Source organism: Silurus aristotelis (genome assembly GCF_946808225.1).
Source record: "Silurus aristotelis genome assembly, chromosome: 28".
Classification (NCBI taxonomy): Eukaryota; Metazoa; Chordata; class Actinopteri; order Siluriformes; family Siluridae; genus Silurus; species Silurus aristotelis.
The window spans coordinates 16,508,870-16,523,869 of record NC_139601.1 but is presented as its reverse complement, the minus strand read 5'-3'; the positions used below and the strand labels follow the sequence as shown (position 1 = coordinate 16,523,869).

The 15,000-nt window shown below is 42.3% G+C and overlaps 1 protein-coding gene and 1 long non-coding RNA gene across 32 annotated transcripts in view; one reads left to right on the top strand and one right to left on the bottom strand.

Moving 5' to 3' along the window:
* Positions 1 to 15,000, bottom strand: part of ptprk (protein tyrosine phosphatase receptor type K) — a 104,460-nt gene that overhangs the window by 10,322 nt on the left and 79,138 nt on the right. For 14 of the 31 annotated variants that reach the window (XM_083534359.1, XM_083534366.1, XM_083534369.1 and 11 more), the window contains 5 exons: positions 14,347 to 14,620; positions 13,405 to 13,441; positions 7,179 to 7,314; positions 2,162 to 2,322; positions 671 to 706 (listed from right to left, as the gene is read on the bottom strand). In XM_083534359.1, the coding sequence (XP_083390485.1) occupies positions 671 to 706; positions 2,162 to 2,322; positions 7,179 to 7,314; positions 13,405 to 13,441; positions 14,347 to 14,620 (644 nt within the window). Of the gene's footprint in view, positions 1 to 670; positions 707 to 2,161; positions 2,323 to 4,416; positions 4,447 to 7,178; positions 7,315 to 13,404; positions 13,442 to 14,346; positions 14,621 to 15,000 lie in introns of all 31 variants that reach the window. The other 17 variants (XM_083534358.1, XM_083534357.1, XM_083534356.1 and 14 more) reach the window with 3 other exon arrangements.
* On the top strand, positions 3,379 to 4,050 carry LOC310722234. The gene is made up of 2 exons (XR_014532319.1): positions 3,379 to 3,953; positions 3,986 to 4,050. It is a non-coding gene; the product is annotated as an uncharacterized lncRNA (long non-coding RNA).

The window sequence follows — 15,000 nt, the reverse complement described above, 5'->3', positions numbered from 1 at the left end:
TTTTTTGGTTTGTTTTTGTTTCTGTGCCTGTGTGTAAACCCTAATAAGTGTGTATGAATGTGTGTGTGTATGAAGTACACTTTTACTGTATTTGTATTCATACACACGTGTATGAGTGTGTGTGTGTATGTATATATATATATATATATATATACTGTATGTATGTGTGTAAATGTATATACATTCTGTATGAGTGTGTGTTAGTATATAATAATCTGTAAGTGGGTACATGTGAAAGTGTGTGTGTGTGTGTGTGTGTGTGTGTGTGTGTGTGGGTACACACTTACAGACACCACAGACCACATGTCCACAGAAAGTGTCCTTTTTAGTGTGTAATATTTTAAACTGAGCATAATTCAATAAATAATCAATAATCACCAGTTCACATTATTGGTTCTGTTTGATCTCTGACTGAAACTAAATATTATGAGGGTGAAGGGTCTCACATCGTTTGACACTCTAATTCTAGTAAACACTCTGTGGACACGGGGGTCACACACCAGGGGATGATGGGAAATGTGATGCAGGACGTGTATCAGCGAGGTCTAACCGAAGCCATGGGTTTAAAAAGCTTGGGATTTATAATGAAGTTAATGAAGAAGGTTGGAGTGAAATGTCGCTGATACACGGGGAGGCAACGACAAACAACAATCATACATGAAATCCTCACCGAGCACCGCCGTGGGCACTAGCGGATCGTTGGGCACTGCAATAATAATCATCATACAGATCCAGAACTCAGACAGAGCTTCAGATTCATGTACAAATCCACAATTCACAAAAACTCATCAAATAAAGTGGGAATCTCGATTGAAGCTTGAAAATCAATGAAATGAAAATGTTTTAATAATTGAACTTTTCTCAATACATGAGGTTCAAAACATATTCTATAGATATATAGATAGAGAGAGAGAAAGAAAGAGAGAGTTGATGATTGTCTCAGGATCAGCATCATTTCAGGTTTTCGGCATTTCGAGACTCTGTGGGCCGTAGGTCTGAGATCTTCCGCAAAGATTAGAAGAAGAAGCTGATGATCTCAAAAAGATCTTTGCACATGATCCAATTGCAGCCGAAGGTTTTTTGTGTCACACGGGTCATAAATTATAAACTTTATGGATTGTTTCGCATTTTTTTTATATAATCAGTTTTATATCTGAAATTAAACTGTTAAAATGTTAGTAGCTTTAAAGCCTTTTAGACTAAAATGGGTCAATAGAATATAATGAAAATAAATATTTTAGAAATCTATAGAAAAGATTTATGTAGCCAGTAGAGTGAGTGTATACACTCTGTGTGTGTGTGTGTGTGTGTATATATATATATATATATATATATATATATATATATATATATATACACACACACACACACACACCATAAAAACACCTACATATAAAATATTTATTTAAATTATATTAAATAAAAAAAACTCTAGCTACATTTTAGACAGAATCATTTCAGGATCTCAAGATCATCAGGTTCTTCAAATCTTTGCAGAAGATCTCTGACTTGCGGCCTACGGATTCTCGAAATGCCAAAATCCTCCTTGACTGCTCGTGAAATGACGCTGATCCCGAGACAACCCCCGACCCTGTAGCTCCGCCCATCCAATTCACGCTCTAGAACATGCCCCCAATTTATCACCTTCTCGATCAATTTCATTCTGAATGTAAATTTACTTAAATTCATTTATATGATTTTTTTTTTTTAACACAGAACGGCAAAAAACCCCAGAGACAAACCACAACAAGAAGAAAAAAATCATCGAAAACATTGTATTCTGTAGAAAACAAAACATTTTCACACCTACGTGGGTTTCCTGGTATGTGTGTGTGTGTGTGTTTAGATTTTGTTCACCAAACACACACACACACACACACACACACACACACACACACACACACGACCACATATTTACACTATTATTATCTTTTTAACTGATACTCCATACTGCTACAATATAGGCCAAAAGTTCTTGGACACCTGACTTCAATTCCATCTGATTTGTACTGCGCTTCGTCTCTGAGCAGCTTTTCACAGATAAAGCGGTAATAAAGTGATGTTAAAGAACGTGCACCTTCATTGTATTTGAGAACTTTAGAATTGCTATTCCCTGATTAGCCACCAGGGGGAACAATGAGTAAGACGGATGTTCACTTACAGCGGGTGTTGAAGCTGTGCGAGTCCATGAAGGTGACGCTGACGGGTTCCTCGGTGTGGAGCGTGTTCTGCTCGCCGTAGCTCCGGTCCATGGCGTTCACCATGTGCGTCATCTCCTGCCGGGCGTTCCCCGCCGCGTCCTTCCGCTTCTTCGCCAGTTTCCTTACAAACCACAGCCCCAAAGTCTTTCAGTAAATGAATCTTCTTCTTATTATTATTATTAAAGCCAACAGTTATCAGGACACACACACGACAGGTGAGTGACCACACAAACGCACACACACACACACACACACACACACGACAGGTGAGTGACCACACACACACACACGACAGGTGAGTGACCACACACACACACACACACGACAGGTGAGTGACCACACACACACACACACACACGACAGGTGAGTGACCACACACACACACACACACACGACAGGTGAGTGACCACACACACACACACACACACACACACACACACGACAGGTGAGTGACCACACACACACACACACACACACACACGACAGGTGAGTGACCACACACACACACACACACGACAGGTGAGTGACCACACACACACACACACACACACACACACACACACACACACGACAGGTGAGTGACCACACACACACACACACACACACACACGACAGGTGAGTGACCACACACACACACACACACGACAGGTGAGTGACCACACACACACACACACACACTCACACACGACAGGTGAGTGACCACACACACACACACACACACACACACACACGACAGGTGAGTGACCACACACACACACACACACACACACACACACACACGACAGGTGAGTGACCACACACACACACACACACACACACACACACACACGACAGGTGAGTGACCACACACACACACACACACACTCACACACGACAGGTGAGTGACCACACACACACACACACACACTCACACACGACAGGTGAGTGACCACACACACACACACACACACACTCACACACGACAGGTGAGTGACCACACACACACACACACACACACACACACGACAGGTGAGTGACCACACACACACACACACACACACACACACACACACGACAGGTGAGTGACCACACACACACACACACACACACCAGGAGACACCTTTAGGAAACACCCACAAAATGGTGCATGATCATGCTGAGAACACACACACACACACACACAGAGGACAGAAATCTATCTATCTATCTATCTATCTATCTATCTATCTATCTATCTATCTATCTATCTATCTATCTATCTATCTATCTATCTATCTGTCTATTATTTACCCATTAACAGTCTATACATCAGTCTATTTATCTCTCTTTCCATTAATCTAATCTATCTACCTCTCTATCCATCTCCCTCTTTCCATCCATTAACTGGTCCTCTATCGCTCATTCCCTTCATCCATCCGTCTATCCGCCCATACACCCCTTTTATCTATTATTCACCTATCAGTCTACACATATATCCATCTATCCATCTACCGCTCTCTCTTTCCACCCATCAATCTGCTTTCTCTCTCTCACACACACCCTGAGTAAAGGGGGCGGGGTTTAGATCTCTCTCAGTGATCCAGGTAAAAGTTAGTGATGTCAACTGTTTACGCTCAAACCTTTTCAGCTTCCCTTCTCGCCGTACGTCGCCATGGCAACACCTTTCCACTGACAATACCGAACCCGCACTTTCTTCACCAACAACGAGACGAAAACACACATGTGTGACATGAATGTGTGTAGGAGTGAGTGTGTGTGTGTGTGTGTGTGTGTGTGTGTGTGTGTGTGTGTGTGTGTGCAAGAAGGTGAGTGAAGAGATGAATGGTGGTGGTGGCGACAACCCAAAATACACACACACACACACACACACACACACACACACCAAAAAAACCCGACGATGAAAGAAAGTGAAGGGGGAAAAAAAAGAAAAATGGAAGACAGACATGAATGCAGCATTCTTTTTTCAACTAACACAGCGCTCGGGTCATGGAGAGCACGGAGGCATGGCAGCGTGGTTGTGATTGGCTGGCTGGTTGCGATTGGCTGGCTGTGATCGGCTGGTTCGCCGTGATTGGTTAATTGGTTAATTAGTAAATTGGTTGAGCAGCGAGTGGCTTGAAAAAAGGATACTGCATCTTTAAAACACTACGGGAACTAGCCGAGAGACAGAGACCCCACGAGCCCACGACTCGGCTGGAACCGAACCCCCTGCTTGGTCTGGGTTCTGTTTACTTACAGGTAATATGAGTAAGAATAGTAGGTCCTCCTGGCAAGCACATGAGAAAAAAACAAAAAACAAATAAAACAAACAAAATCAAATAAAAAAAATAGCAAAACAGCACAAAACACAATGAAGAAAATAGAAGTCAATGCAAACACTATTTGTCCAACACACGCAGCAAACTAAACTTCATTTATTGATTTAGATCATTTTTCCCTCCGTGATTCAGTTCTTATTTAACAAAACACGTGCATTTATAGATTTTTTTTTTTTTTTTGCAACCAGAAAAAAATATATAACCAAAAAACTCATGCTTTTATTCATCTTTTTGGAAACGTCTGCAGTGAAACATGTGCCAAAAAAAACTTCAGAGGCGGACGATACGACCGGACGATATCTGTATCGCGATCTAAAACATCTTGATGCGTTTGTTTTCTGCGATTTAATGATATTATTTATTTATTGACTGGAAATATTTGTATTTTCTGTATTTTATAATAATAATAATAATAATAATATTACTTTTTTAACATCCCATTTGATTTGCTCTTATAAGAAGCTCCATTCTTGTAGCTGATTGAGGTGAGAGGTGAGGAGGTGGCGTTCCAAATCGATCCCAATAGGGTTGGAGCTCGAGATCTTCCACAACATCCAACCCATAAAAAGCAGATCTTCGTGGAGCTTTGGGGCTCCTAGTTCAACCGAAGGGACGATTTCGTGCATCCAAAGGCGTCCTACATGATTGGTTGGTTCGGAAATAGTCTACTGCGGAGATGGTTTTTCTCACATGGCTCCGCCCACACCAACACGAAAATTGGCACATGCGTCATTGAGGCTATTTCTGATCGCACCTGCCGAGTCATGAATATTAAACCCAGAAAGTATCGTGACCAACTGCAAATGAAACAATTAAGCAGGCGGTAGAAAATCCTGGAAAACAACAACAACCCGAAAATAAATCAAAGAAAAGCTAATAAAAATCATCATCATCACTGTTATAACCACCATTTTAAAGATGCAGTATCTCTCAAAGACCATCTGAAAGCTGCACAAACACTCGCACGTGTCTGAGGAGCGTTAGTGTGGGCTCATGAGTGTGAAACAGACGACAGGAACGCGATCTGCTTCAATACAGGATGCGTTTCCTTTAGCACTCCATCAGCAAATAGTCCAAGCCTGGGACTGTGTTTGTGTTTACAACTGTGTCCAGCAGGGGGCAGTGTTACTGCACTCAAAGCCATGAATCTATCCGTTGAATATATGAAGGAAAATCTTTGGATCTTTTGAGAACTATGGTGAGGATTATGTTTGGAGGTGTTGGGACTATGTTGAGGATTATGTTTGGATCTGTTGGAGACCATTTTGGGAAATTTGTTAAGGACTATGGTTGGATGTGTTGGGACTATTATAGGGAATATGCTGGGGATTATGGGGGATATGTTTGGACCTGTTGAAGACTATGTTGGGGAGTGTGTTGGGAATTATGTTGGGATGTTTTGAGGACTACAATGACTATGTTTAGGGACTACATTTAAGGACTATGTTGGGAACAACATTTGGGACTCTGGTTGGGGGACTCTGTTGAAGGATGTTTGTGGAACAGCAGAACACACTGCTCGTGTGGGTTTATAAATCAGCAGTGCAGGTTTTGAGCAGATGAGCTCTGACTCTGGATCGTGAACATTGTGGTGTGTGTTTGACTTGTATTGATTGGAGTTGTGTTGATGTTGCTGAAAGGTCGGAGTGTGTGGTGATTCGCTAAGCGAGAATCAAAACTGGATCAGATCCAACATGGTCTCCATCCAGCCATCTGACCACCAGCTTCACTCCAACACTAATACTGAACCACACCGAGCTGATCCTCACCAACACACACACCACCGACACATCCACAAACACACACCACCAACACAGACGCACCACTAAATTACACACCACCAACTCATCCACAAACACACACTACCACACATGCACAAAACATATACACAACACCAACACACAGACACACACACACCACCAACACACAACATACACACACCACTGACACTTATACTGATATACACACATCACCATCGAAACAAACACACACATGCATCACCACAGAGATACACACACACACACACACACACACACACACACACACACACACACACACACACACACACACACACACACACACACACACACACACACTACTGACCCACACAATAATGTTATAAATTCATATTAGTTGAACAGAGAGATGGGTGAGAGAGAGAGAGAATAGAGAGAGAGAGAGAATAGAGAGGAGAGAGAGCTGCAGTTGGACAGATGGCCACATGATGGCGATATTAAACAACAGTAGGAAGTGAGAGCATGTGCAGGAGTTTACACCTCTTTCACTCCTCCATCTCTCCATCTCTCTATGTTTAGGGGAAGAGTGGAGAGTCAGGCTTAACGTTAGCGTCACCATGATGACGAAGTTTAGCTGTAAAACACACGGGGTCGTGCGGTGAGGGATAAACTATCAGTGTAGGGATGAGAACAGTAACTTGTGCTTTATTGTGTACACACACACACACACACACACACAATTCAGCTCAATACCCCTCAGTGGTTAGCGAGCAGCTGTACGGAGGTGTGTGATGGACATGGAAATGACATGTATTAGATAGATAGATAGATAGATAGATAGATAGATAGATAGATAGATAGATAGATAGATAGATAGATAGATAGATAGATAGATAGATAGATAGATAGATAGATAGATAGATAGAAAGAAAGAATATTCTCACCTTTTCTTCACCAGTAAAATGGCCACCAGCAGCAGCAGGATGAAGACGAGCACTGCGGCGCTAATCCCAGCGATCTTCACCACGCGGTCTGTCTGTTTAGCCGGATCAGGAATCACCTCCGGCTCCTCTGTGGCTCCTGAACCGGAGAACCGAGGACCCAAGGAACCCAAAGAACCCAGAGAACAAAATAACATCAGTCATTCATCATGAACATATTAGCCATTATTCACAATACACATTATGCTAATCTCGCCAGTTAGCCACATTAGCATATCGTTCCCTACAAGGCCTACAGAGCTGACTAGCGATTTACAATTCGACTCTTCTCTAGCCTAGCCGCTCGAGCAACGAAATCGCGTCGGAGAAGAACGAGCAAGCTAGCATTACTTTTTGTTTCTTAGGATGACAGCACATCATGCTAGCTAGTCAGGGCTTAATAAGGGCCTCAGATTACAAGACAAAAATAAGTAGGCGGCTAAAAACGCCATGGGAGAAGAAGCAGAGCTAGCAAGAATAACAATGCAGCGTATAAAAGGATGGCTAGTCAGATTCAAAGTGCGCTAGCTACAATTTCTTACAGAAAGCTCACCGAAATAAATATTTAATACGTTTGTAGTAAAATATGTAGTATTTGATTCTGAATTATGATCGCTAGCAAGCAAAAAAAACCAACATAGAATAGCCCACGTTAGAGTTACTGCTCGGTCACGTGGACGAGAACGCGCAAATCCATTAGGAAGTGCATGTCTCCTGTACACTTCACTCACAAAAGGGACATGGTGAATAATCACACACGTAATGCAGTGTGTGTGTGTGTGTGTGTGTGTGTGTGTGTGTGTGTGTGTGTCGTAAATACACTCTAATGTGTTTTACAAGCTAACAATGAGACCGTAACAGCAGCGTCAGTGAGCATCGACCCGAGCACTTATTGTGTAGCGCGGCGTGTGTTCGTGCAAAACAGCCTCCTCCGGCCCGTGTGTGTGTGTGTGTGTGTGTGTGTGTGTGTGTGTGTGTGTGTGTGTGTGGAGTACATTTCAATTACCCGGCCTACTTTCCCTTTACTTGGTCCACACACACACACAAAATAAGACCAAAAGTTTGTGGACACCTGACCATAGGATTCGCAAGTATCCCTGATTTCCGGTTCTAATGAGCAACAGTCTTCTGGAAAGATGTTCTACTAGATGTCCAGGAGGCTGTCAGTGGGTCGGGTCCGGTACTGATGGAGGTGAGGTGAGGTGGCCTGGGGGGACGTTCCGATTCATTTCAATTGCGGTTTAGAGCAAATACAGGTCAGTGTTTAGGTTGACTGTGGTACGCTCACACACACACACACACACACACACACACACACACACACACACACACACACCGTAACCATAGTGATGGTTTTTGATGTCCTATCTAATACGGGTTAGCTACCAAACCTGCTCTGAACATTGCTATCTTCAAAGAAATTACTAATCCTTGTAATTTGCTAAATGTAATAATTAATGAAGTTAAAAAAGTACAATAATAAATAAATAAACAAACAAACAAAAACATTCTGTAAAAAATCGGGATCAGATGCGAGCTGGTGTGAGATGATGCATCAAGTGCAAAAGATGTTAAGGGAGAAGAAAATGTGTGTATGAGGGTCGGTTCAGGGCACACACACAAACACACACACAAACACACACACAGTGCGAGAGCTCGGTGTTATAAAGTGCGCCTCGGAATGGATTATGACACCAGGGTTAAAAGGTGACCTGAGGGGTGTGTGTGTGTGTGTGTGTGTGTATATGTATGTGTGTGTGTGTGTGTGTGTGTGTGTGTGTGAGTTGATGTTGTGGATTATTGGTACAGACATAAATCCCTCTCACTCCTGCCAAAACACTTACACCAGCGTCAGCTCTCATAAACACGCCGGCCGAGACGAGACGAGACGGAGGAGAGAAAAGAAAAAAGAAAAAATATACGGGAAGAAATTCAAATGAAATTGGATTACATCCATTTCAGAGATAAAGTAAAAAAAAAAAAAAAAAAATGAAAATCTATTTCCCCATTCGCGCTAACGCTACATGACATGGAGCGCATCGAATTGTGTGTGTGTGTGTGTGTGTGTGTGTGTGTGTGTGTGTGTGTGTGAGTGAGAGAGAGAGAGAGAGCGCTGCAAGCTTTTATTACATTATCTCCCGCAAGAAAGCCAGAGACGGAGAATAATTAATGACAACAGCAAATCTATAATAACAAACGCTTTCATATTCCATGTGTCAGGTACAGCTCCGGGGCTCAGAGCTCCCTCTTCCTCCTCCTCCTCCTCCTCTATTCCCCACTCCTCTCCATCTGTCCACGACGGAGAACATGGAACCCACAACCTGTTCTCAGGACTTCTCTATGCAGGATAACACCCTCTCTAACAATCACTTACCCCACACACACACACCTGTGCTCTAAATTTACGATTCAGAACGTCACTGGATGCATGGAATCGTCACTTCGCTTGAACTAGAAGACCCAAACCTGTTCCAGCATGATGATAAAGATCTGCTTTCCATAGGTTCGATGATGTGGAAGATCTCCTTCTAAAAAGCTCTGATCCTAATGGGATGAATGTGAACAGCACCCCAGGCCTTCTTACCTCACCTCCATCGGTTCCTGACCGTCCCTACTAACACTCTAACTAACACTAGCTGAATGAGCAAAACATCTCCACAGAATTTCCACAAAACCTCCACAGAATCTCCTCAGAATCAATATAAAAACGTCCACAAATTCTCTGCAAAATCTCCAGAAAACCTCCACAAAATCTCTACAAAATCTCAAAGAATTTCTAAGAAATCTCCATGATGGAATCTTCAAAAAATTTAAAAAATAACCTCCACAGTATCTCAATACCACCACAGAATTTATGCAAAAACTTCTTCACAGAATCTCCACAAAACATCTACAGAAAGAAGCACAGATATCACAGGATCTTGTGCTGAGGTGTCCACAAAACATTTGCCCAATAAAGTGTATTTCTAATATCTGATATCTGGACCAGTCTGAGTTTACTGCTAGCTAAAAAACTTCAAGCAACTGTTGCTACGAGTCTAAAACGAGATTATCTGTTTCGATCGGTACATTCAGTTCAGGCTGAACGCAAGAAAACGATTCTCCATCTGCAGCAATTCAATTTTCATACGCTTTAATTAATATTTTTATTTCGCTATCAGGATTAAGCAGCTTTACACCACATTAGCATTTAAATCACTAAACACTTTCTGTTACTCGCATTGTTTTTATGATAAAAATAATAATAATTTCAGAACATGTATTTTATTATTATTTTTAAAACAATTGTACAAATTAAAAGTGACTGTACATGGGAGAGAAAAAAAGGAATTAGTTTTACTAGAATTTTTTTCATATCAAATTATAAATATACATTGTTAAATATAGTAAATATAAGAAATAAATATTTATATTAGTGGAAAAAAATGTAAAACATTTTTAAATATTACTTTTATTTTATTATTAGTTTACATTATTGTAATATATTATTATTATTATTATTATTTTAAGAATCATTTATTTGCTAACCTGTGCTCTAGCATGAACAACTGCAGAGAAATGTGAATTTTTAACAAAATATTTAAACAAGACAAACAGACAGACGGTGTTGGACAGACGGACAGACAGATGTGTTGGACAGTCAGACAGTCAGACAGACAGACGGTGTTGGACAGACAGCGTTCTTCTGCGCAATTTCCACAGTCAATAATTTCACTTTCAGCTCCACAATAAAAATAAAAACCTTCTAAAAAGACACGTCCCTCAGACGATCAGCGAGGTGACACTCTGAGAGGATTAAGAGTTTTAAGAGCATATGAGATGGACTGTCCCCGTCACGGCTTGTCCCCCCCGGAGACCCGCTACGTGTTAATGCTCGTCCAGCTGGCTATGGATTAGCTAGCAGCACTTTCGCTAATCTCCCAGCCACAGCACTTTCAAAAATCCTCCAAATGCACTTAAAAAAAAAATCCCAGAGTAGCATCACGAGTGCGCATTAGCGTCACAACGGTCTGACTAGCGCACCATATGTCCCCGAGCTAACACCATAACAAACACACGGCTAGCTAAACAATGTAGTGGGCCAAGAGCAGTGAACGCCTTCGGAGCTGCTAGCGGAGAACATCACCTACACGCTCCACAGAAAAAGACTAGAAAAGCGTATGTAAACACAGTAAATATCCACGTCCTGTTTATAGAACAACCTACGTTCCGGACGTACAGCGTTCCCAGGAGGTGATACGTGTCATATTCCCAGAGTATTTAAAGGTCCTACATTCTCAATATTCAATGTCTCCCAGTCCCACATTCTGAGGACCCGAGATTCTCAGGGGCCGCTACATCCAGGTTCCTACATTTCAATGGGGAATAGATGTGAGGTATCATGAAGAACATATGGGCGACAAAACATGGAACTGAGGCAACGCAGGAGTGAAGGAACACTATAATGTGAGAACACAATTGGGAGGGAAGAAAAGTATGAGGGAACTCTGAGATGAGGGAACATCAGGATGAGGGCATTTTGGGATAAAGAATCTCAGAGATAAGGAAACACAGGGATGAGGGAACACAAGGATGAAGGAACACGGCGATGAGGGAACATGGGGATGAAGGGACTCTGGGATGAGGGAACACAGGGATGAAGGAACACATGGATGAAGGAACTCTGGGATGAGAGAACACAAGGATAAAGGAACTCTGGGATGAGAGAACACAGGGATGAAGGAACACAGGGATGAGGGAACACAGGGATGAAGGAACACAGGGATGAAGGAACACAGGGATGAGAGAACACAAGGATAAAGGAACTCTGGGATGAGAGAACACAGGGATGAAGGAACACAGGGATGAGGAAACACAGGGATGAGGAAACACAGGGATGAAGGAACACAGGGATGAAGGAACACAGGGATGAGAGAACACAAGGATAAAGGAACTCTGGGATGAGAGAACACAGGGATGAAGGAACACAGGGATGAGGGAACACAGGGATGAGGGAACACAGGGATGAAGGAACACAGGGATGAAGGAACACAGGGATGAAGGAACACAGGGATGAGAGAACACAAGGATAAAGGAACTCTGGGATGAGAGAACACAGGGATGAAGGAACACAGGGATGAGGGAACACAGGGATGAAGGAACACAGGGATGAGGGAACACAGGGATGAAGGAACACAGGGATGAAGGAACACAGGGATGAGAGAACACAAGGATAAAGGAACTCTGGGATGAGAGAACACAGGGATGAAGGAACACAGGGATGAGGGAACACAGGGATGAAGGAACACAGGGATGAAGGAACACAGGGATGAGAGAACACAAGGATAAAGGAACTCTGGGATAAGAGAACACAGGGATGAAGGAACACAGGGATGAGGGAACACAGGGATGAGGGAACACAGGGATGAAGGAACACAGGGATGAAGGAACACAGGGATGAAGGAACACAGGGATGAGAGAACACAAGGATAAAGGAACTCTGGGATGAGAGAACACAGGGATGAAGGAACACAGGGATGAGGGAACACAGGGATGAAGGAACACAGGGATGAGGGAACACAGGGATGAAGGAACACAGGGATGAGAGAACACAAGGATAAAGGAACTTTGGGATGAGGGAACACAGGGATGAAGGAAGTCTGGGATGAGGGAACACAGGGATGAAAAGCACAAAGTTGAGGGAAGACTGAAATAAAGAGGGATGAGAGAACACAGAGATGCGGGAAAAGTCATGCAGTCTAGAACGTTGGGCCGAGCATCTGTTCATGCTTATAAGGAGCGCTCCTTGGCCTGCAGCAGAAGAGCGAGCCGAGTTCCACGTCGGTTTGAGGAGACGAGTGAAACCCGGAGTGCATCTCCACTCGTCTAAAATTTTAGACGACAGATGAAAAGTGCGGATTATTGAAAATCTCTGATGAAGCACAAATCATGGCGATGGGCCGAGCTCGTCCTCACGCAGCCGTGAAAACCGAGGATCAGCAGAGCGAGGTGCTTCACCAGCAAATATGTCACGGAGATCACAAATAAGCTCTCAGTGCAGGGAGACAGCGCTTGTGTGTGTGTGTGTGTGTGTGTGTGTGTCAGACTGTCCGTGTGGAATCGAGAGCAGGAGACAGGAAATAAGCAATACGTCCACTTCTGCTATTCTGAAGAGAAGCTCAGAATGGAAAGCAATAAAGCAGGTCCTCACCTTTAGTCGCCAATTTCAGGCACTGCGTCTTCGTTTCCTGTGGAGGAAAATAAAAAGTCACACACACACACACACACACACACACACACACACACACACACACACACACACACACACACACACACACGGTTTGGTTAACTTCATGACTGATGCACACTTTTCTGAATTATGAACGTAGTGTGTGTGTGTGTGTGTGTGTGTGTGTGTGTGTGTGTGTGTGTGTGTGTGTGTGTGTGTGTGGTGTGTGTGTGTGTGTGTGTGTGTGTGTGTTTTTACCCTGCAAGATCAAGATCAAGAACTGGTTTGAACTCACACCATGTGAAATTTCAAAAACTAATAAATTTGAGGTAAATAAAAAAAAATTATTGAAATAAAGAATAAATTTAAATTTAAAATTTTCAGTAAAATTAATGTAATAATTTACACAATATATATAAAAAAAATGTTAAAGCCTGAGATTATATATATATATAATTATAATGGTTTTTTATATTAATAATAATAATAATAAATAAATAATAATAATTATATATATATCAAATTATTATAATTATTGTATTTATTTTTTATTATTATTATATATTTTTTAATTACTACAATTTTTTTTTTTTTTTTTTTTTTTTTTTTTTTTATGTCTCACCTGATAATGTATTCAAGATTTATGATGCGGTGGATTTGAACGCATTCTGAAAAAAAAAACTAAACCATGAAATACAATTGTGTTCCTGTTGTGTGTGCAGGAAGTTACAGCTCTGCCTCTGCCATGTTAATCTGAAATCTACTGATAATTATATAGAAATAAAATTTTTTACAGATGCCAATATGTTCAAAACGATGCGTCGTGATATAAATGCCCACCTGTACCCGATGCCCACTTTTTGTGTGCATGTATGTATGTATATATATATATATATATATATTTATGTTGATAGGTGTGTGTACCTTCTCCACACTGCTCACAGCCTGGAAGTAGATGTTGTAGTTCTTCCGTGGAGCGAGTGGAGCGTTCCAGTAGCCCCGGTACGTCTTGTTGTCTCCCACAGTGAAGGGAGAAGGTTCTGGAAGGTTCCCGGGAGGAAGCTCTGCAGCGAAGTAGTACGGAGAGCCGGAGCTGGAGGCCGTCTGGTAGGACACGGGGACACGGAAACACTCCAGGGCCCCGGCATCTCGGCGTGAGCGGTGAGGGCTCTGTTCCTCCACCACGATCTGGTAAGAACTGCCACACAACCATTACACCAATCAGACGCAGCCGAGTAGATCATCATCATCATCTTCATTATCACCAATATCATCATCAGCATCATCACACCAATCAGACACAGCCGAGTAGATCATCATCATCTTCATCATCACCAATATCATCATCAGCATCATCACACCAATCAGACACAGCCGAGTGGATCATCATCATCTTCATCATCACCAATATCATCACCACCATCACACCAATCAGACACAGCCGAGTAGATCATCGTCATCATCATCATCATCATCACCAATATCATCACCACCACCACATCAGCCTATTTATTAATACAGAGCACCACATTTTTCCATGGCAACAATCCACACACACACACACACACACACACACAC